Source organism: Podarcis melisellensis, assembly GCF_964234715.1.
Source record: "Podarcis melisellensis genome assembly, chromosome: 7".
Taxonomy (NCBI): Eukaryota; Metazoa; Chordata; class Lepidosauria; order Squamata; family Lacertidae; genus Podarcis; species Podarcis melisellensis.
In genome coordinates, this window is record NC_138539.1 from 46,638,358 (window position 1) to 46,662,938 (window position 24,581).

The 24,581-nt window shown below is 41.4% G+C and overlaps 1 protein-coding gene and 1 long non-coding RNA gene across 12 annotated transcripts in view; both read right to left on the minus strand.

The window, feature by feature from the left end:
• Nucleotides 1-24,581, minus strand: part of DLGAP1 (DLG associated protein 1) — a 282,912-nt gene that overhangs the window by 89,534 nt on the left and 168,797 nt on the right. For 9 of the 11 annotated variants that reach the window (XM_081918049.1, XM_081918042.1, XM_081918041.1 and 6 more), the window contains one exon: nucleotides 11,932-12,954. In XM_081918049.1, the coding sequence (XP_081774175.1) occupies nucleotides 11,932-12,888 (957 nt within the window). In that variant the 5' untranslated portion in view covers nucleotides 12,889-12,954. Of the gene's footprint in view, nucleotides 1-10,999; nucleotides 11,364-11,931; nucleotides 12,955-13,315; nucleotides 13,434-24,581 lie in introns of those variants that run through there. The other 2 variants (XM_081918052.1, XM_081918043.1) reach the window with 2 other exon arrangements.
• LOC309373719 lies at nucleotides 3,344-5,009 on the minus strand. The gene is made up of 2 exons (XR_014170157.1): nucleotides 4,930-5,009; nucleotides 3,344-3,878 (listed from the first exon to the last, which is right to left on the minus strand). It is a non-coding gene; the product is annotated as an uncharacterized lncRNA (long non-coding RNA).

The following is a 24,581-nucleotide window of genomic DNA, read 5'->3' on the forward strand; positions in this document are numbered from 1 at the left end:
TTTGAACATATGCTGGTAAGATAAATTTTAATATCCAAGAAAAGTTAAGTTTTATTTATTAAAAGTGTTTATACTCTGCTTTTCAAATTATTTTTTGTAAGGAGCTTACATTAAAAGGAACACAACAATAATAAAATAGAACATTTAGAAAAGCTCTGAAATAAGACACAAGGATAGAACAGATTGGTTTGGATCCATGGATCTGCCCACGGAGGGGAGTGGGTGGAACATGAGCTTCCTAACTCTTCCCAGCATCCCCCAACGAGAGAGAAGAGAGAGAGTGTGTGTGTCCGCTGCATGTCTAGAGACTCTTCTGCAACAGGTAGCCTGAAGTATGGGGCTGGAGGAAAAGGGGGCCAGTCCTTAAAATTGGGAATAGGATATTAGAGCTGTAATACCATCTAGTTTGACAACCTGGCTCATGTTATCATCCTGGCAGGCTCTTTTTATCAATTGTAATTTCTAAACTGCATTTAAAGGCAGCCACCTGTAATGAGCATTGCAGAGGCAGATTTAGGGCAGCACGACCAGTCCACTGCACCGAGTGGGGACACCGCATGGCATCACAACTATAACATAGTGAACTGAGCAGAACAGAAAGCGAAAGGCACTCCTTCCTTCATCCTACCACCTGATCTTGGCACTACCCACCCGCCCTACCTTTGTGCTCCTTTGCTTACCCAGCCACCCACCATTATCTCTGCACTACCCGACCCAACTCTGTGCTCCTTCACTCACGCTGCTCGCCCTGCCTCCTACCTTTGGCTGCCACCACCTCCTCCTCCTCCTCTGCTGGCACAGCAGACCTATTTCCAGAAGCCAGCTTTCGGAATTGCTGCAACAAAAGGAGGAAGAAGAGTAGCGACGCAAGGGGAAATGGTAGGCTTTGCAGCCGTTTTCTGGTTCTGTGCTCTGGTATGAGCCAATTGACTCACATCACAGCAAGGAACCAAAAAGTGCCCGTCTTTTGGTCCCACGCTCTGGAATAGCCGGGACAAAATGGGATAGCCAGGATTGGGATCAGAAGCCGGGATGTCCCACTTAAATCGGGACACTTGGAGGCTATGTGATTGGCCAGAGAACATGAGACTGACTGGAATGCCACTCAGATCAAGAAAGTATACAATGTAAATGGGAAATGGGAAATGTGTGGCTTTCAGATTTTGGGGAGGATTTTCTTTAAAACTGCTTAGCATTTTTGGTGGGAGGACTATGCCCCTGTAGCCGCAGTGGACCAACCTCCACTGACTGTGCTATTAAGCATGCATTCAAGCTGTAACTAAGTAGTCCCTGCACTTTTTGTATTTCCTGTCTGTCTGACCTCACAGTACACACTGCCTCTACCAGCAAAATGTATACCTGCAACTCTACCTGCAACTGAGCATTACATTTCAGACATCTGATGAAGTTTACTCTAATCCATAAAAACATATGCTATATGCAGCAGATTAACATGGCTACCTTTTGTATATTACAATTAATTTATATGATGTTGTGATACAACAGCATCTGACATATTCAGTAGACCAAACTTGTCCCGTATAGTGGTTCATGTTTTCTACGCAACATACCGTATTTTTCGCTCTATAAGACGCACCAGACCATAAGACACACCTAGTTTTTGGAGGAGGGAAACAAGAAAAAAAATATTCTGAATCTCAGAAGCCAGAACAGCAAGAGGGATCACTGCACAGCGAAAGCAGCGATCCCTCTTGCTGTCCTGGCTTCTGGGATAGCTGCACAGCTGCATTCGCTCCATAAGACGCACACACATTTCCCCTTACTTTTTAGGAGGGAAAAAGTGAGTCTTATAGAGCAAAAAATATGGTAATTGGCTGTGACACAGCATTGTGGTTTACAAATTTATCACTGGCTATGTAAACTCTATCCTGCATGTCGACTGGGTTTTCCCCAGGGATTTTAATACAGAGTAATCTTAAAACGTTTTGTAGCAAATTAGCTAGAGTGTATATAAAACAAGTACTGCAACTTTTTACAAAAGAATTTAGGGATAATAAAACAACCAACTTAGTCACTGATTTGAGTTTTGGTGGCCAAGGGATAAGATTGCCACAAGTAACAAAATCCAAGTTGATAAATGATCTCTGTTGTTTTGCTCAATCAAGTTTAACTGCTCACAATTTGATGGGGCAATGTTTTAATATCCATAATGTTGGCAATCTTGTTATCCATTACATGGAAGCTTGCAGTAACACTTCATAATGATCCAATATTTTTCAAAGGCAAAAGATAAAAGACGTACCTCTGACCCAATTATCAAGCTGGAGTGTTAAGCAGAAAAGCTAATAGATCTGATTAATTTATTTTGGATTGATTCTAGGAATTCCCTATCATGATGTTGCCAAATAAAAAGCAATGGACTTTTCTCTGGATATTTTTAATGCTAGTGAAACCAGATTGTCCTTTCTATCTCTTAAAAGTTAGAACAGGAATGCTACTATTAGCTTTGAATTTAATGGCCAACTAATAGAGAAATCAAATGTTCCTATGGAAATTTAGTGCCTATCTAAAAGTTCTGGATTTGCTCTGTCTCAATGCCATCAGGATACCATTTGCAAAGAGGACAAGAATGTCCAAAGTCTGGTCTGGCTTTTCATTCAAATAATGAAAGGGTTTTTGATTTTTTTCTTAATTTTTTAAACCTACCCAGATGTCTGTAGATCTACTAGCAATATGTAATGATCATAAACTTCCCACATGCACAGCACAGGGTTTTTTTAAGCTTTTCATATATATTTTTTCTATACATCTAAAAAGTGTTCACACCATACTTACTCATATGGAAGCATATCCAGTATAGTGATGACATCTTTTCAATCTTTTAACATCTTTTAAATGAGTGACAACAACAAAATTGTACAAGGTTACTTGCTGCCACAAAATAACCAACCACTTAAAAGACTGATTTTATTTTTCTTTGACCTGCATATGCTATCTTTCCCCAGCATGTCTAGGATATGTAATGAAGGTGCTAGGCGAGAATCTTTGGGGAGAGCATTCCACAAATGGGGAATCACCGCAGAAAAGACCCATTACAGTGGTACCTCGGTTTATGAACTTAATTCATTCCAGAAGTCTGAAACCGTTCTTAAACCGAGGCACGCTTTCCCCAATGAGGCCTCCCGCCGCCAGTGCCCTTCCACCATTCAAATTCTGTTCTCAGACTGAGGTAAAGTTCTAAAACTGGGACACTACTTCTGGTTTTGCCGAGTTTGTAAACCAAATTGTTCTTAAACTGGACTGTTCTTAAACCGAGGTACCACTCTATTGTGTTTGATGGATAATATGGGCAAAGCTGATCGATATTTCTTGGCTCATTGCAGAATGGAAATTATCATTTATCAACTTAAGCTTGCTAAAGTTGCATTCACAAAATGCCACAATCCCTACTAAGGTTACATAATTTGAAGTGAAGTCTTGATATTTGGAGAAATATCATCCAAATAGTACTCTTGTATCGACAGTGCTCAGCAAATCCAGGAGAGTTGCTGACCCTGATTCCTTGTTCAGCTCCTGGACTTGTGCTTTGAAAACTTCCAATTCAGGCACATGCTCCACAATGTCTACGTACAATGAGTAGTGAAGTCCAAAGTCAGCAGCACTTTTTTCCAGCTCACTTAAACTCAGATTCTTCAAGTTATTTCCAGGCAAGAGAGAGAGAGAGACTTCTGATGATATAGCTGACATGGCTTCATATCATGGCTTCATTTCTGTTAAAATTATGTCATGAACTATATCTATTTCTTTTCTAAAGCTCTGTTCAGGAGGAAAATATGGGCCTTCGTTGGATGCACTTTCATGAAACCTTTCAAATTTCTTCAGCCTCAGTTCGGGAAAGTTGCCTTCTAATCCCATCACTGTGCAAGATGAAATCTCTGACTGAACTTTGCCAGTTAAAAAACTGGGGCAGGATTATTGGGAAGATGGAGAAGACTTGGGGGAAGGGAAGAGAAAGGGTGTGCTGTTTGTGTCCAATACACACTTGCACCCTTCATGACAGAAGGGTAGCTCAGGGAGCAGGTGGAGAAAGAATGAGGTACACACCCACACTCACACATGCAAATGGAGAGAGTAGTATGCAATTCTCCATTTATAATGTGGGAGGGAGAATAGAAATGCACTCTTCTCTCTCCCAGCCCCCCATTTAACAGCAACAAGAACTCCTCAGAGCAGGGGTCCCTCCACGGGCCAGATTGCATGCACACATTAGCACTCACAGCTGCAATTTCCGGCGTCTGCATTGATGCGATTTATGGCATCTGCGCATGAGCAGATACAATTTATGGCGCCACGGAAGTGAACCCCTATGCTAGTTTAGCGCAGCACGTGGGGACTCGTCGAGCGGGTGGCTCGTGGGCTGGTTAAACTACCCCCGTGGGCCACTTGTAGCCTATGGGCCTTAGGTTGCCTACCCCTGTTTAGAGAAAGAAAGGTGGAGAAGTCCATCATTCCTCCACCTTTTCATTCAAATTCTCTCTCTTTCTCTCTTTCTCTCTCTCTCTCTCTCTCTCTCTCTCTCTCTCTCTCTCTCTCTGTGGTCAAGACAGGCTTGGAGGAGTTAAAAGCCTTCACCACTGCCTCCAGGGTCCCTTCCCCAGACCCAGTTGGCGAGTGGGCATCAAAAAGACGGTGGTGGCAATACCAGCCATCCAGTCACCCAACCCCTCCACACCCTAATCTCAAATTCTTCCAAGGCGAGTGTCATCCAGGCAATCTCTATCAGAGCAATCTGGGGGTGATTTTTGCATTCCCTGTGGGCCTGCACCCTGGGGGGGGGGTGTTTTGCCAACCCCCAGGTACACACCTGGAAGTACCCCCAAGCTACGTACCTGCTCCTTCAGAGGGAGTGTAACCCCATCAAGAGCAGGCAACCTCCCATCCATCTGGTCTAGAGAACCGCCCACTAACAGTGCCTCAGTCTTATCTGGATTGAGCTGCACTTTGTTGGCTCTCATTGGCTCCATTAATGAGGCACGGCAATGGTCCAGCATATCCACTGCCTCACCTGCAGATGTAAAGGTGAAGTGGAGTTGTGTGTCATCAGCATATTGCTGACAACATAGTCCCAAACTCTGGATTACCCCACTCAGTGGTTTCATGTAGATGCTAAACAGAATGGGGGATAAAATAAAACCATGTCTTAGTTTTCAGTGGCTCCCCAGAGCATGTAGGGCCCTGTATATGGGCTCTACTGGGAGGGGGAGGGGAGGAACCTGTTTTAAAGTACCGGTAAACAAGCTGCAAGCTTGGTCAAAGGCCAAAGCTAGGACAGAAGCAGTTCAGAATGGAAAGGAGGCAGCAATGTTCCCTCCACTCCTTTCAACATAGCTTCATTCAGGTGGGGAGCACCAGAAACATACTGCCCCTTTTCCCATAGCACCCGGAGTTGTCTTTCACTGAAAGAGAGACCTGCTCCCCACCATAGTGCGCCTGTCAGTGGCTTAGATAATGAAGTGATAGAGGTAATGGATGGGATTTGCTCCACAGCAATATTATCCACAAAGGTCAACACTTTACTTTTCCTGGAAGGAGTTTCTGATATACATATAGTTGGGAGACACCATTATACTTATTTATTTAAATTATTAATATATAGCTTTTCCCTGCCAAGTCTTCAGAGTGGTTTATAACCACTAAGTCCACATACTGAACATTATATAAAAGCCACATTTCAAAGTTAAGATAGCAACGACAGGAGGGGAAAGTGTTTGGAAAAATAGAATAGGGGACCAAAAACAAACGCAAGCCAGCACTAAATGAACGTTTCATAAGTGGCCAACACACCGGTTGCCAGCCTTCTCAGCTCAGGAACACCTGAAGCAAGACCCCAGAAATGGTTTTTAACTAACCAAGAGATTTGTATGGTCCTTTGTATGGAAGATTTGTATGGAAGCCAGTAATAAACTTTTAACACCAGTTTGATATGGTCAGGCGAGCAAGTTCTTATATTAAAGCAAGAGGCCATATTCTGAGGCAGTTCCCTCACCCCCTGGCTGCAACAGAGTATTTATTGAACAGATTCATAAGTTGCTTTTCAAAAGACATCTGGCACAAAGCAGCATTATAAAATACACGTAAGATACAAAATATTCAAGGTCTACTAGCAGCAGGCCAACTGGCAGGTAAACTGTCACAGTTGCTCCCTGTTGCCAAGGGGACGGCAGTAGTATACAAGCTTGGCTTTTGTTTATGTAAGAGCTGTACCAGCCAAACGTCAGCTTATGACTGGTCATTTGGTGAACGTTCCATTCACATCTGTTGGTCCATAACAATGGCTTGGAATTCTTTCAGAAACCAATTGATTGGTTGGAACATCCTAGCTGAACAGTATATAAGGCCAGGTTCTGCATTGTTTGGGGTCAGTTGAACAGACTTTGGTGGGCTATGAAGAGCACTGGCAAGGGACTCAAGAAGAGGCTATGAAAGCGGAAGGAGGGACAGGGGGACAGGGACAGGCTAAAGCCAAAGCAGCAACGGTGGCAGGCATGTGAAGAAGACTGAGGAGCACACCAGAAAGTTAAAATCAGAAGAAGTGCAAGAGAGTACCATACCCAGCTATCATATCATCATGGTAATAACCTGTATAGTACTTATTTAGAAAACTGTACCATTATTCATGTGTAGAGTGTCACTGTCTCCTCACATCTATGAATGGAAGAAGAGCTTCCATGTAGGGAGGGCTAAGTATAATTTTTATATAACACTGACACCATATGATACTTTTTATTTAGAAATTAAGCCATACAACATGACATACGTTTTTTAATTAATGCATTGTTTATACCTACACAATCATTGTTAAAAAACTAAACAAACATCTTTTTTTAATGTTAGGAAAACTTGCTTCTGTCCCATCCCCCCCATTTTTTTAAAAAATCAACTTTTAATTATAAAAATCATGTTTCCCCTTTAAATTAAGAGAACAAAGTGTTCCAACCAATAGACAAAAAAGTGATTGTTTCATCTGAGCCAGAGCACAGCAGAACGTATTTGCAATGCATGGTGCAGTTCTGAAAACATGAAGCAATAATCTGTGTTCATCTTCAGAGTACATCACCCCAGACTTCTCATAATCAGCCTCTGTTATGTCTCAGATGAGGGAGAATGTCTTCCAGGTTTGGAGAAGGGTGTGGAGCGATATCTAGACAGCTAAAGGGCCCAACTTTTTCGTTGTAGAAATTCACTAACAAACTTACAAAAATTCAGCTAGAAATAATAGTGGCAGCATTTTTTTCATCCCAAAATACACCAAATTAAAGCTAGGGAAGGGGTTTCTTTGAAGCAGATCCAGTGGTGGAGGAAGCCTCTCCGGCACCCAGTGCGGGGCAAACCGCCCATAGGGGTGGTGCAAACCGGCCACAGGGGTGCGGCAAATTGCACACGCAGCACCCATACAGATGGCACATGGGTGGCACCATACAGCGGGCAGCGCTCGCATCCCCAGCAGGTGGATTTTCGCAATCGTCATCGTGAACATCCTCCCACTGACCACGCAAATACGCCTGGCATTCGGCACTGCCAGCTAGGGTGCAAACACTGCCCACTGGGGGTGCCAGCGCCGCCCGCCAATCATGAAAATCCAACTGCTGGTTGCATAAAACCGCCCACCGGGGATGCGAGCGCCACCCTGGGGGGGGGGGGTGCCAGGTTGATCGCCAGGCGTATTTACACGATAGTGGGTGGATTTTCACCATGACAATCGTGCCAATCACGAAAATCCACCCGCAGGGGGTGCGAGTGCTGTCACACTGATCTGCCCGGGGGTATTTTGTCACCCCCCCCAGGCATGACACCCAGGGCGGACTACAACCCCTGCACCCTCCTTGCGACGCCCCTGAGCAGATCCACACAAGTTTTCTGGAAATACTCTAGGAAAGTACCCTGGAATTGCTCACGATTCAGATCTACCTGCCCTGCCTCACCCAGAGTGAATGCAGGGAAATGGTTTATATAGAGCCTACTGCAACATACACACAAGCCATCCACTATTGTGCCTTCTAATTCCTCAATTAAAAAACAAATAAATGCAAAATGATTCAGCAAAACAGATTTTGGAAAGAGACTCACAGTTGCTTGCTAGCAAGGTCACACACCCCCTAAACAGAATGAATAAAGTTCCTAAAAGCAGGAACCGCTCCCTGTTGCTTCTTTGATTACCTATGAGATCAGGGAAACAGCTCTGAGCATGCTTAGAACCAATGTAGTCTAAGTGAATTAGATGAATATGTTCTATGTGGGGCTGCCCTTGGGCCTAGTTCAGAAGCTCCAGTTGCTGCAGAGTGAAGTGGTCAGGGGGCCTGCTGCCAACAACATGTGGCACCATTGTTAAAACATCTGCACTGGTTGCCCGTCTACTACAAAGCAAGGTCCAAGCTCCTTGTATTAACTTACAAAGCTCCAAACAACTTAGATCCAGGGTACCGCAGGGATTGTCTGAACCCTTATACCTCAGCTCAATCACCAATGTCATCTACAGGAGCACCATTGGTCTTTCCCTGAATTGGTTAGGCTCATTTGACAACAACAAGAAATTAAGCCTTTAGTGTCATTGGCCCAGTTCTGTGGAATGTTCTGCTAATAGAGATTCAGCAAGTTTCAAGTTTTAGGTGCCTGCTGAATTCTTTTCTATTCTGCCAGGCTTATGCAGGTAATGAACAATAAATCTTCTCATAATAGTTAGTTGATTTCTGATTTTTATTTCTGTATTTATTTATTATTGCATTATATATAACTGTTGTTAACTACTCTGATATTTTTTTTAAGAATAGCGGTATATAAATATTTTTATAAATCAAATCAAAAGCAAATAAGAGTGTGTGTGGCTTTGAGATTTTGAAAAGGAATTTTTCAAAAATTGCTTGACATTTTCAGTGGGAGGGCTGTGCCCCAGCAGGTCCAGTGGGTGAGCCTCCACCGACTAGAAGATTTATCAGAGATGAACAATACACACATAAGCACACACAATTCTTCTTCTCTCTTTATTTTAGATTCTAAGGTTGCATTCCTAGTCACTCTTACTAGGGAGTAAGTTTTGCATTGCACATATTGGGACTTAACATATTTACTCGAATATAATGTGCATCTATTTTGGCCAAATGACGTCACGAAAATTAGGATGTGCATCAGATTTGATGGTGCATTTACATTCACCAGCAAATACTTTTTTTGGTTTCAAGGTTTTGAAATTTGAGGTGCACATGAGGTTTGATGGCACTTTAGATACCTGTAAATATGATACTTCAGAAAGGATGCATTTAGGACTGTGCTATCAAGCGTTGTTGGTATGACACATTGCCTTAGTCAAAGGTAAAAGTGTTCAGATTTTAAGTCTGCCTAACTATTTGTATTTTTTATTGTATGCAAAATGGAAAGCAGATTAAACCTTGAGTGTAATGCAGTGATTTCTGTAATTTCTACTAAAGACATCCACCAACTGAATATTAGAGCTAGCTTCTTGGTTCTTGCCCTAAACAAGAGGTCACACCCTCTTAAACTTTTAAACTGATTCACTGTTTTGCATTCTGCTGAAAAGTTATCCAATTTAGATGTTATGCCCCTCCAGGTGAATTACGTATTGTTTGAAAAATTAATAATTCTCATTGATCAACACATTTTATCTAAGCACTGTATGGCATTCAACTAAGTTAACAACAATAACAACATTTATACCCCGCCCATCTGGCTGGGTTGCCTCAGCCACTCTGAGTGGCTTCCAACACACATATAAACAATCAAACATTAAAAACTCAGAGTAGACCCACATAAATTAATGAACTAGGTTAGGTCCATTAATTTCAATAGGACTACTGAGAGGAAAACTTAGTTGATAACAACCCATTGCCATCATCTGTGCATCATCATCACTGTACACATGGCACCTTCCAGAGGGTGAGCGATGCATGAGTTTTTAAGTTTGCACACTTCACGTTTGTATAGCTTTTTAAAGAATTGGGGGTGAACTATGCTCCTGTAACGACTCTTCAACTTCGCATTTTTATTTGACTGAAATTCAGGATTTAGTAGCATTTGTAATAGTATTAATCACATTCAGGGTATTTATTTGTTTGTTTCTTTTTTAAAAAAACCAATCTTAATATATCGACATTATGGTGATTTGTTTCAAATTTGGCAAGTGCTAATTTAAGTCAAGGTAGACATAGCATGATAATATGTAAGAGTATACTCAGCCATTCTGCATAATGCTTTAGAGGACTGATGGACATTTATCCATGCAGACACCGATAATGCCCTCTAATTCTACTTCACAAGTCTATTCTTGTCAAATATTATCTGCAAAGTCCCTGTGGAAGGGCTCATGCAAAGATGAAGCTGGTATAATTTTTTCACTTCTTTTCCCACCACCTGGTCACATATTGGGTCAAGAGTTATTTAAGTGCCAAGTGCCTGCTGTTAGAGAGCTAATAAAAAAACAACAAGAGTCTTACAATCTTCTTCTGACCTGACATCCAAAACATCGCCCTCCCCTGCTACAGTACCATTATTTTGCTACCTTCAAGTACATCCCCTTAAAATTCCACTTTTTAATGTATAGGAATCCTATATGAACACAGAGATATGTGCAGGGAAACATTCATATTTACTTTTTAATGTATAGGAATTCTGTATGAACAGAGAGATGCATGCATTATTACGTGAAATACGGTAATTCTTAATTTTGGATATAAACTGGTGTTCAAATTATATATTAAAAGCAGAACTTCTTAAAGACTTGGTACCCCAGATTCATTTGTAGGTCACCTGGGTTTCACCTAAGCTGGACATCTTCAGAGGACAGTAGAATCCTCTCCTCTACCTGACTCTAGACTCATCCAAAATACCCCATAAAGCTGAGCACAAGAGAAAACTACCCTGCAACATATGATGCATAGAAATAGAACTAAATAGCAGGAAAACCGAACAGCAGAGCAATCATTCACTATTTTTAAAACAACAACAATAAGGATATCTTGGATCAAACCTCTTTTTTCCTCATGGTCTTTTCTCTTCTTTGTTTGACATTATTCCACTGTCCATGCACAGTCAGATGTGCCATTTCTGCTTCAAAATAAAATTCATAAAAAGCAATCCACAGATCTTGCAAGCCTGAAACTGTGTTAATTTTCTGATCCACGTTCTTGCCACAAAAATTAACCGGCAGTATGATAGCTCCAAGAGCAGACATCTGATTCTTGACATTTAAAGATACAATACTGGTGAAAAATAGTGACGCTTTATTAACTGCAAACAGCTTGTGAGGGAGTCAGTGATGTACTCTTAAAGAGTATAATCGGAACATTCAATAATTTCAGTCTTTCAACTTTGTATTCCCCCCCCCCACCAGTCAGAGCTTTCTCTTTTTTAAAGGAATAACAGCTAGATACACCAATCTGGTCACTTCATGTAATTATTTCGTAAGGGTTTTCTGTATGTGACAAAAATGGATAGTAGGTTGGTTCACAGTGTACAAAACAGAATTGCATTACTAAATGTTCCAAGGGGCTCCAGTTTTCATCACAAAATAATAAAATGAAGGCAAATCCTAAGATTATAGAAGCTAATGAATGTCTGCTCTGGTAATATCAGGTTCATTGAGATTGTAATGCTAAATGAAAGCTTACTACCTCTAGCTCCCTTGTGACCCTGCTGTGCCTTATTGTATGTCTTGAGTGCCTTTTTAATCTCCCCCAATTATTCAGAAAGCTCTCATTCTTTTCACATGTTAAGAAAGTGAACCAGTTCCTCATTGTATCCATTCTTTTTAACACTGACTCTTAGCAACCAAAATGCAGATTTATTCATAATTTGCATTAACTCCCACCTTCATCTCCCCATTTGGAGTCTCATCTCAGTGTAAGTCATATTTGGAACCAGAGGCAATGTAAGTAATGCAAGCAATAACACATACAGTACCTGAAGATACTGGCAAGACCGCTCTTGTTGACAAGTCTCTGATTTCACCACTGTCTGGTCCATGTTCATGGAAGCCTTTTGGTAAACCTCACGGGCTCTGCTCACCGTCAGCGTAGAGGACCAAGAGCTTTTTTTCATTAACTGAGCATCCAGATTTACTGGCAGGTTTGCACAAGTGGAACATTTGACATCATTATTGCTTCTGGAAGGCTTCACCGCATGTTCACTGAGAGTGTTGTAGGCTTCCATAAAGTACTGAGAAGCAGAACGGTCAGGGCATCTCCCCATAGTCATAACCCCACTTGGTCCATGGTAAATGCAAACATCATTGTCTAGGTTGTCATCCGAGCTCCACCATCCTGAAGCATTTGACCTGGATTTTCCTTCTGACCGCCGGTCTTTGCTCTTGCTACGTTTGCCATACCTCATAGTCTGTGTCTCCTCTGGGCTTGATTTGCCTCCATTGATGCTTCCTTTTGATGGGCCTTCGAGAGAATGAGACTTTGTGAAAAGCTTTTGAACAGAGTGAACCAAGTGACGGATCCTCCCTGGACTATCGCTACGATGTTCTACAGCAGTCCTTTTGTACTGTAAAGTATGGTAGCCATCTCGATTTAGAGGAAGCTGCCTTTCAAACTGGTCCAAAAGATTGGCAGGAATGCGATTACTTTTACCGGCTGTTCCGTGAGGCACCAAAGCACACTCATCTTTAAGCTCGTTATGGGAATTGTAATGTCTCCGAGGGAAGGTGCTGCTAGCAATCTGATCGTTGTAGGGAACCACGCATTCTCCCTGAAAAGAGTTCCTCTGAGTATAGTAAGAGTGATCTGCAGGATGATGTTCCACAGGATTTAACAAATATGGCTTCCTGTCAGAGTGATGTACCAGAGAGTCACATGCTGGTTCACAGGCAACCCCATGATGGTGGCTGCGGCTGCTAGATAATCCTTTCATCATTGAAGTGAAAAATTTCCCAGAGTCATCTGAATATGCTTATGTTACTCAAAGATCATCATGAAAGACCTAGAAAAATGGAGAATAAAAAAATGTGAAATGGTTTGGTAATGCACATTTGGTTTTGGGTTATTATAATTGTTGCTACTACTGAATGGCTGGCTCCAGACTAAGTCACACATAGTTCCTATTGAAATTAATGAAACTTATGTTAGTCACTACTAACTTTTCACATTAATTTCAGTGGAACTTAACTACAACTAATGTAATCTGATCTGACCCACTGAATGCTGTGTTGTGCTTCAGTTAGTAGGTAAGGTAGAAACAGCCCAAATAAATACGAAGTCATGCCACAACTGGATACAATGTGTTAAAAATGTATATTCCTGGGATATAGTAATACGTCATACATATATTTTGAGATGGTCACCTTTGGAGCAGAGTGGGAATGGATGGGAGGGCAGGAGCTTCTAACAAACAGCATCTGCAGAGCACGCTTTTGAACCCCATGCTAGGAGACACTTGAAATGCCTGCTACACTCAGTTGTCACCCTTATTACAAAGCTATGTCTTTGTTACAGTTTAATCACTAAAACACAATCCCCTAATAGAAATTTGGGGACTGACAACACTGACAACAAATGGCAATGCTGTGCTGATGTCTCCTTCCTGCTTCCTCCTGCTAACCCCACCCTAGGGAGCTAATTCCTATGAAGCCATAGGCATACTTGAACTCTGGATCAACACATGAACCTAGAGGCTGTGCAACAAACATTGGTACTGTACTATGGTGACTAGCTGAGAGTCACAACGGTTCCTGACTTCCAAGGTAGCACCAGAAGCTTGTGACTCTTTGGCTACATGGAATTCTGACTTCTGCCACAGGTCACAGTAGAGTTAGAGGTTGTTGTTTGGCTGTGGGATGTCTAGACCCTAGGAGTGTCTGGTGCCAGGAGGATTATAGCACAGTGCAGTGTATCAGGTTTGCAGATCACAAAGGCACTATACAGAGAAAACTGAACACACTGAAGTCTCATTGAACATCTAGTTCAACCTTTAAATCTTATGGGATAAAATTGGACTGAACCAAGACCGCGCAGTGATATTTCCAAACAGTCAGTTATTTGCTTCTGATTTTTTTTATTTACTTACTCCTAAATTTTATATAGTGTTTTCGAGGTTACCAGCATGAGTTTGTCCAAACTGCGGGAGGCAGTGGAGGACAGAGGTGCCTGGCGTTCTCTGGTCCATGGGGTCACGAAGAGTTGGACACGACTAAACGACTAAACAACAACAACAAATTTTATATTTTCTCATGATAGCAACATATGCCTTGGTATATTTATTTGGAAATAAGGTCCACTGAAATAGGAATTGAAGGTAAATATATCTAAGACTAGAACATCATTAACTTACAGAAAGAAGTATGTCTCAGGAGCTAAAATATAACCAACTCGAAATTATTTTTCCAGTCTTTAATGCCTGTCTTAATAACTGTAGAATGTGTGGTTCTCTGCTTTTTACAAGACATATTGCCAAATAAGCTTTAAAAAAGTATTTTATTTTACAGTGAATAGCATTTGGAACATACAATCAAGTTGAACTCAGTGCTTTATCCAAATAAATACCACAGAATTGTATAGAATTGCAGAGCTGGAAGAGACCCTGAGGGTCATCTAGTCCAAGGATGGCCCAAAACGCTTAAGAAACATTATAAGGTGCCATAGCAATATTGGGTCAGGTTTTGCCATATACAGAGTACTTAGTGTTTCCGGCAGCGTTGAAAATATTTTACAACTTTACGAGTTCTTCTGGAAACATGGGGCTAGATTCAGCTCCCCCATTCTGCGAGCAGAAGCCATTGCAAGGGTTTCTGCTAGCAAAACAGGGCTGCCCCTGCTTTGTTTTTCCCAAAGCCACTTTGGAAGGTTAGGAGAACCCCCAGGAGAATGCATGGGTGAAAGAGAGGGCAGATTGATCCATTGAGCAAGCAGAAGTGGTGGCACTGACAGAATGAATTCCACACATTCCATATTATGCTGAGGAATAGTTCTGATTCCAAGAGAAGTGGAATCTGAATCGTTTTGGCTGCAATCCTATAAACCCTTAGCTGAGAGTAAGTCCCATTGAACTCAGTGGGATTTAATTATGAATAGTCATGCAAAAGATAGCGCTGTTAATTTTTTTATAGCCGTACTGTCAAGGCTAGTCCCATTCTGTTCAGTTTTTTTGGTTCCGGGTCCAAATGTATGAACTGCTAACAAGGCATGGGCGTCTGTCTTTTCCTTTTGCAAAGCACTACAGAATATGCTTATGATTTAGAGTACAAGTAGTCCCATTGACTTCTAGCTCAGCATGTTGTAGGATCACTTTAGCTAATGATAAATTAATCCTTAACAGAGAATGTCACTAAGATTGCAGACACTGCAGGAGCCGTCTTCTAACACACAATTAATCTGAGTCACATCCAAACACCACTTCAAGGTCTGTAAGTACTGAAGCAGCACTAGGTCTCTGAGACATGCCAGCACACTTAGAGCAATGTTTAATCAATTCAGCATACAGCTACCATGACAGCAGTCCTTTTTTAAAAAAAAAGGAAAAAGGGGGGGAAGCACTGAAATGATTCATGAAAATGGTGGATTGTAATAATTGAACTCCTACTGATTTGACATGCACACAGATTGATCTTTATGAAAATGCCAGACCAAAAGGGCCTTTATAATCAATAATTTTGGTATAAGAATAGTTATACGTATATGCGTTTGCTATTGCCTGATTTTGTTTGCTCTTCAGTGTTAATATCTAGTGCTCCTTTGGAGGAACGACATAATTCCAAAAAATACAGTTATACAGTCTCAGGCCACTTTGGTACCTGTATTCTGTGAGCCCTTACCATGTCCTTAGAGGGAATGAAAACCTGAATAACCTTCCAGTTTCCTTGTGGCACAGATTTCATGCAAGATGTAGGTGAAGGTCTGACATTCATTCAGGACCACATTTTGGAAAGGGCTGCAAGACCACCCAAAGTACTTTGAAGTTACTGTGAACATGATTTTCCTGTCATTATGCAAAGAACAGATGAACAGCTAAATATATAATCGATTCACTTACAAAACATGAGCTAAAGATGCTCCAACGGCCCACACAGCTCAGTGTGAATGAGACTGGGGAAAGATTTAACCTGACTATGCTACAGGAAATAATGTGCTGCACTGCTGCTTGATCTATTCTGTCAGATTATGGCCAGCCCCATTCAGACAAAAAACAAAACAGAAGGCATGTGATACTGCAGAGGTTTTAAACCTTTTAAAGTCAACGGCTCCCTTAACTAACATCTGCAGCACCCCTTGCCCTCAGAACTGGGAGCCTCTCACCCTTTTCCCAACACCCTCCCTTGTAGAGTGTTCCCTCAGCCTCCTCTCCTTTCCCCTCTCCTTGGGAGTTCTCTGGGCAGCTGCTGCTACCATCCCTGGTCTCCAAGTGGCCCCTCTGCCCCAAAGAGAGGTGCCTCTCTGAGACACCATTCGCCAGCAGAGCTTAGAGCCAGGGCTGCTGCAATTAACAGCTGTGCAAGCCTTTGGGAGGCAGAGATGTGAGAGGGCATCAGAGGAGGGAGGGAAGGAAAGAGGGACAGAGGCCAGTGTTGTCATTCAAGGCATCTCAGGGTGCCATGCACACTGGTTGAAAACCACTGCAATATGGTGATGGGCCATAGCTCAGTTGTAGAGCACATGCTAGGCATGTGGAAGGTTCTGAAATCTCCCGGTAGGGCTTTTAAAGACCCCTGGCCTCCAGTTCCTGATAGCTGCTGCCAGTCAGTGTAGACAGGATTCAGCTAGATGAACCAATGCTATACAGCAACTTCCTATGCTATTCTATCACATTAATACTGTCACAGAAAGGGGGCACAGACTGGCTATAAAAAGTAACATATTCATTACAATGCAGCACATTACATAATTTTGGATAATTTCCTTCTGTGCAGTGTGTAACAAAAAGGTATGTTCAGTACAGAGGCAACATGCAGCCTGTGCCTGATGACACACTGTATTCCATGCATTCAAAGCTATTTGGTTTCTGAACTGTGTATGTATACACACACACACACACACACACACAATTTATATTTTATTGAAAATTTTCAGTGAACAAATAAAATGAAAGAAATTTTAAAAAAAGAATACCCCAAAGAAAAAGGTGCTTGAAACTGTAACATAATACAATATATAAGTACAGGGCTTTTTTCCAGTTGGAGTTCACTGGAACTCAGTTCTGGCCCCTCTCAAGTGGGCACCATTGCCAGTCTAAGATAACAAGGGTGAGTTCCGGCAGCTCTTTTCCTAGAAACATAGCACTGTATAGGTATATATTAAATGCTATTATTCCGGTGATATATAATTATTAACAAGTCATCATGATTTTTATAAATGCATTCCTGTATTTATCCATACACAATCTGTTTCTAAAAGCAACCCGATCCTATGTTGTAAGAGTTGTTACATGGGCAACCCAGTCAGATGGCCAGTGTATTATTGTTGTTGTTGTTATTAGTCCATGGATCAAAGGGGACCATAGTATTATCTTTCCAGTGAATCAGTAACAGTCTTTTGGCAGAAGTAAAGGCGTGAAGAGTCCATCTACGCTGACCAGCTGTCAAGCCAATTGGGATTTTCCTGGCACAGCAACGTTGGCTCAGGTGCCTTCCTCTCTACAGGAAGAGGGCACCTTGCAGGCAGAAGGAGCTCCTGTCCTGATTCCTGCTGCTCTGCATAATCACCTTGGTAATGGCAGGAAGCTGTACTACTACAGCTTGTCAGCCCAGCTGTGGGGATCAAATAAGGCCCTGCTGACCTCATGCAGCTGCTGTCTCACTTGTTACCCTATGGATTCCTGTTTCAGCCCAGACCATGTGTTTGCCAGCACTGGACCTTGTCACTTGCTTTTGGAACTTTGGTTACTGCTTTGGGACCTTGATGTCTTTGACTACGTTTCCTGCCTCTGGCACCTTGGCTACTACCACTAAAACATGACCTGTGAACGCCTGCACTACTCACCTCTAGCAGTTGTACTGACAACCAATACCCCCAAGGACCCTGATAAATCATCACTCAGGAGAGTGACTTAACTGGGTCCTGCTACATATTAGCAAGGATTCAGCCTCTTTCACAAGTGGAAAGCAGTTTTGCATGGTGGCCGGTGTCTTGGAATGTTTCTCTAGAGAGGGCCATTTGGTCTCCCATAGGAAAGGGAAGTCTCCCATAGGAAATTTTCTGAACATGGATGTAACACAACTTGTGGCACTTTGGATCGTTTGCAGGAATGCTTTTGAAACAATCAACACAGCCACTGCAGGTAGTCAGGTCTTCCTTCCACCATCCTCTTCCCCCATCTAAATCTACAGTATTATCATTTCAGAAACTTAAAAGAGGTATGTCTAAAGCCAAAGCCTTTCTGTGTGTATTTTAAGGTCAGCTGCTTAATCAGAAAACACCTTAATTTGTCTGAGCACAACGGTTTTCCAGAACAAACAATATCCCTCTCTCCCCCCAGTACTGTTTGTATGTCCTCTTTATGTTTGCTTTTCAGGAAAATTCCAATTAAACGTACACTGCATAAATTCGTGTACATTAAAAGGAGGAAAATATGAAATACGTTTATGGAAACTAACTTTGTCCTAGAGCAGGGTGTCACTTTTTGTTAGGTAACAAAGAGTGCTGCATAACATATGACTCATATGTCACATCAAAATGATTGGTATTCAAAGCTTGGAAAGCTTTCAATGAAATAGATCACTTATGGAAATAATAGAAACTGTGAATAATTTGGAATAATGAATAAGAAATTTTCTTGTGATCTATTTGTGAATGAAAAAGCGAAACATTCATTGATCAAATAATTTGCTTTGAAAATCATTTTATTTTTATCTTCACTACCACCACTACTACTGACACCTGGCCATTTCATCAGACCACCTGAACTGTTTCCATCCCAACTGGTCATTATAAGAATAGTGACTTTAAGAACTGGTGCCTGAGCTTTCTTTCTTCCTCTTCCCTCCCTATCCCTTTCCCCTTGTAAGCCCAAGGGCAGGGACTGCCTTATTACAGATGACTGTCAAAGGGCTCTTGCAGCAGAAGAGCTGAAGAGCAAATGAAAACTATCTATATAAACAATACATACAGCTACAATTCCGCTAATGTAGGACAGTGGACAAACTAGCCCCCTGGACTGCCTGTCTGGACTTTACATAAAAATAATGTCCTCCATTGTTCAGTTCATTAATTACTGCTTAATTAAGGAAATATCATTAATAAAATTAGTGAAACTACTTATGGACAATTGGGAAACACAGTTTTAGCAAATAAAGAGGAATAGTATTATGAGGGGTTTTTTTGGGGGGGGGGGGTTAAAATCTAATCGAGCCTTCTGTTTCCTGGAAATAGCCAAACTAGCTTTCTGGTGAAGTGATGGGGGATTATGGTACTTGGTGCGAGATGGCAAATGGATGGGGCACTGTCCCTCAGTGATGTGACCTAGAAGTAAAGTTGGAAGATGGAGAGAGAGTAAGAGCAATGCTTGAGAGCAACATTTGAGTTCTGTTTGAATTCCAGGCTTTGGCTCTGGGAGAAACATGACCCTTCTGGGGTGTTAATGCTGTAAACCCCTCCATTGTAGGCTCACGTTGCACATGTGTGTAAACAAACCATATATCATAAGACACCACATTGTGGTGAAACCCGAACCCTGGGTAAATGCCCGGAAGCCCAGGAATCTTTGCTTTGTGTAGTTTGATAGAAAGATGGAGTATAGATTAAATAACAAAAGCAATGTATATTTTTAACTGTCTGGGTGGATTCTGCTGTAGTTCTATCTCACCACACATATCCTGCCTCTCTGGATGTAAAAATGTAACAGGAGAGTCCTGGAACTCTCTCTAAGTCAATTGGTGGTGGCAGAATGAATTTTAAAGGATGCCTGGGCTTAGCAGGGTAGCTCAGCGATTGACCTGAATGACCCCCTAGAGACAGGCCCAAGGGGACCCCAGAAACTTCACAGCCCCACTGATACCAATGGGACTATACCAAAGGTATAGTTTATTTTCTCCAGCTTGCCTCTGCTGAGTGAGATCATCCTTGACGATGATCTGAGCAATAAGGAGCCAATTGCTACCTTAAAAAGACTGGAAAATGTGTCAGATGCTACTTCTGTGTAAATTCTTTTTTGCTTCACAAGATCAAAGTAAAATTAGACCTAGATACAGATTATATTCAAGGATGTTCTGCTGGGGATAGTGAAAATAATGATGCCCTAGAAAAGAATTACAGCTATACATTGCAAGTAATGAATTTATTAACTCTTCACCAAGAGCTGCTTCAAGTTCCAGATCAAATTACCCAATCATGTTTGAGTCCAGCCCTTCCAATTTAGGGAGGCAGATGCAGGGCTATTTACCATCTCCTATTACAGGCAAGAAATGCTCTTAAGAACACTTCAACAAATTCGTTTACAGCAGAATCTGAAGCAGATAGCTCTTATCAGCAGGCAAGTAGACGAGAGTTGCTGTTTTTTTAATTTAAGATCTCCTTAAGTTGACCATTAGGTCCAGTCGTGACTGACTCTGGGGTTGCGGCGCTCATCTCGCTTTATTGGCTGAGGGAGCCAGCGTACAGCTTCCGGGTCATGTGGCCAGCATGACTAAGCCGCTTCTGGTGAACCAGAGCAGTGCACGGAAACACTGTTTACCTTCCCGCCGGAGCGGTACCTATTTATCTACTTGCACTTTGACGTGCTTCTGAACTGCTAGGTTGGCAGGAGCAGGGACTGAGCAACGGGAGCTCACTCCGTTGAGGGGATTCGAACCGCCAACCTTCTGATCGGCAAGCCCTAGGCTTTGTGGTTTAACCCACAGCGCCACCCGCGTCCCTCTTAAGTTTTAGCTTACCCCATCTTAAAAGTTCTAGGGCAAGTAAGAGCACTTCAAGCTGCATAGTCTTGGTGCAATGCGACACACAGCATAATCCAGCAACTGTTTCTCACATGTTATGTTAAGTCAGCTAAGTTATGTTAAAATGGGCAGGTGAGAAGTGAAATGTTCCAGGCCTTTCTCCAACTCTACTCCACATTCATATACACTTCTCCAACAATCTTACTTCTGCATCCCCCAAAGGATAAAACAAACATCATTAGCTGTACTTCCTGCTAGTCATAGAATCAAAGAATTGTAGAGTTGGAAAGGATCCCAAGGGACATCTAGTCCAACCCCTTGCAATGCAGGAATTCACCAATAAAGACACCGCAATGGGTGAAGCATGGCCCATTTCCCCAAATTTACCCTAGTCTATTTTCCCACTATTTTAAGACAGAAATCATAATGCTCAATTACTACCACTACACACACACACACACACACACACACACAAAATTAAGGGTGAATTAGGTAGTGCCAAACACATGGGAGGGGGGTTTCCTTAGTGGTAAAAGTGTGGACAGGAATTACCCATTGCACCACACAGTCCACAAGTGCAGTACTTCACTTTCCCCCATATATATGAATGACAATCATTAAACGGTATTATAGAAAATAAAGGTATGCATTAAGGAACATAATGGGACAGGATTATAATCATGGCATGCCCCTGATTTTATCTAATGCCCAGAGCAAGAAACAGATTTTACTCCCTCTCAGTTGTGTGTCAGACTGCAACCTATTTATTACTCTGCCCCATAAAACTTGGTAGGAATCACTGAAACCTTAGAGTCACAGTGTTGTTAGGCTAGGAATGTCCAGAGTGAGGAATTAACTCTATATCGCCAAAAGTACACTTACAAGTTAGGAAAAGTCATGTCTATCTGTCCTCAGCTTTAAATAGCTGATGTATTCTTATTTAAGATCTGTTTGATTCCTGTTGTATCATGCGTTCCCATCCCCCTTCTTATTGCTGCTTTTTTGGGCTCACTTTTAATTTATTGTTTTAGTAGATCGGTTCCTTGTGGTAGCAACGCCTTGCATCTCATGGGACATTTCTCACCTGGGAAGTTTTATACTGAAAAGTAGGATATAAATCTGTTGAACAAACACATAATAAGTAATACACTGCAATCAACCCCGGTTGATTGTAAATCCCCACAAATGCTGAAGTTTACAAACTGAGCTAGCAGGTATTTCTCTAGAAGTAAAGACGATGCAGTAAAGACAGCAGCATTCAGCTTAATATGAAAAGACAATGAGTCAAATTATTTTGAAAATATTCCATTAGCTATTTTTTAAAAAATAAAATGCCTTGCAAGAGCTTTCTCTAGCTCTATATCTTTCTCTCCATCATCTCTGGAGCAGTTACTATGGTCTTTAATGTCTTGTCGACCTGGTCATGATCAATGGCACAAATCTATCTTTAATAAAGAAGCTGATCTTCTAATCTTTCTTCCTGTCACCAGTGCCACTGAACCTCAGAAGCTTCTGAGTATTCTTTACACCTGACTTATCTAGAGGGTTTATTTATGTTTCTCATGTTTCTTTTGTAACCTGCAGTACAGAATATTGGAGAGAGCAGGAAAGGAGATAAAGCCATTTATTACTTTCCAACAAGCTCAACTTTAAACAACATTTTCCATAGGTTTTCATTCCAGGAATATTTACTGGAGGATTTTGTCTAGCTGCTAAATGATCCTCTCCATCTTTCATCAGGATTTGAAAGTTACTCTGATAGTTGAATATTACTGTTTTAGCAAAAGTCATCTAAGACTGGCAAATATAATTACTTCCACTGTAATAAAATGAAACCATTTTTATTGCCCAAGAGACTAGCAATAGTGAATAACAGCAGATGATAACAGGAGGCTGTTGAATATTTCATTTAACCCAAGACTGTTTATCAAAGCTGTCAGATGGATTTTAGGCAATATGCTCTCAACAATACTACATTTGCATAGTTTTGGGATTCAATGATTAGAACTACAGCAAAAAAGTAGAAATTACTTCAGCCCCCCCTCTCACATTCTTAATCAAGTGCCTAAATCTTGCTGCTTTACAGATCTTGTTAGTTTGAACCTGAATGTTATCATATTTAACCAGTCCTCCTTTTAAAATGTTGTATCATTGTACATGAAAAGAACATATTGAGGCAATAGTATAATAATTTATAGTATTCAAACAATAAGGATCCTTTTCACACTAGGACCCTTTGGTATGCAAGAAGCTGCTTCATACACTGTCAGAAAACGGGTCCAACTTAGTGATGCATGGATCTGCCAATTTCAGTTCTCTTAGTTTCTCAGTTTTCCATTCTTAAATTCAAATTTCCACATTTTTGCAGCAATTTGTGAATTTTTTACTCTTCGGCATTTTAGTGCAAATTTCTCTTAATACATTGACTAATGGACACATTTATGTAAGCAACTTCCGTTTAATGTAATGCATTTTGTATGTTATTTTCAATGATTATTGGGGACATTTTTGCCTAACGTGCCAATTTTTGTAAACATGGCCTGGCCAATTGCAGAATTTGGGTAAGTGTGGTTCTCACATTGTTTAGAAAAGTACAAATTTGATAAATTTAGCTTTAATTTCTCCCCCATCCTTAGTCAACTCAGTGTCACTAAATGGGAGACGTTCCCCAGCGGTGCTCCCAGGCCTAACTGGAGATGCCAGGGATTGAACCCAGGACCTTGCACATGCTAAGCATGAGCTCTGTGTACTTTATCACTTCTGATAATTGCCTTTTTGCATCCAGCTCTCAGAAATTGAATTAGTACTGTGGTTCCATGCACATTTAATATAGCACTGTATTTCCCATAACAATCTCATAATGCACATCTCCATGGATGAAGGCCTAAGCAGGTTTCCTTAGAAGTTAGTCCCATTTGGTTCAATACAGCTTACTCTTTAGAAATGGGCACTGAGGGCTGCAGCCTTCATTTAGCAAGTGGTCTTCCCATTTGGTTTGTTTTAAGGCAGCTTTTGCTCATACTGGCTTATCAACCCTTTTGTTAGCTGTTTCTTAGACTAGTTCCCTTCTGGCCTGGTTTACGAAATTACTAATTTCCTGCTAACAGCCCCACAGAGAGCAGTGATGAAGCTCTACAGAAATACTGAACTCCATACTCATTTGCACCGGATAGTAATATCATTTATTTAATATATAAATTATCCCAAGGAGATTCACAATAAGAAATTACAATAAGATACATTTACATTAAAACCACATTCAAAAGAAAAACACTTTAAAAATTCACAACCTCAAAACCACTTCGGACAGCAGAATCAATGACGCAAACGAAGTGTTTAAAATATAGTTTCCTTTCCCATTGGATCTGAAGAAGTCATTTCATTGGAACTGCTTGAGAGAATCAAAATGTCTTAATTTAGCATCTAGAACCTCAGATCCAGTAGCCAAATGCAGTCATCCAGGCTCTCTCACCCTTGGGACTGCCCCATTGTCCCCCATCCACACTACTCCTTGAGTGATTTTGCCTGGCAAGAATTAAAGCCACCACACACGTGAGAGACTAGTACAGTGGTACCTCTGGTTACGTACTTAATTCGTTCCAGAGGTCTGTTCTTAACCTGAAACTGTTCTTAACCTGAAGCACCACTTTAGCTAATGGGGTCTCCTGCTGCTGCCACCACGCCACCAGAGCACGATTTCTGTTCTCATCCTGAAGCAAAGTTCGTAAACCGAGGTACTATTTCTGGG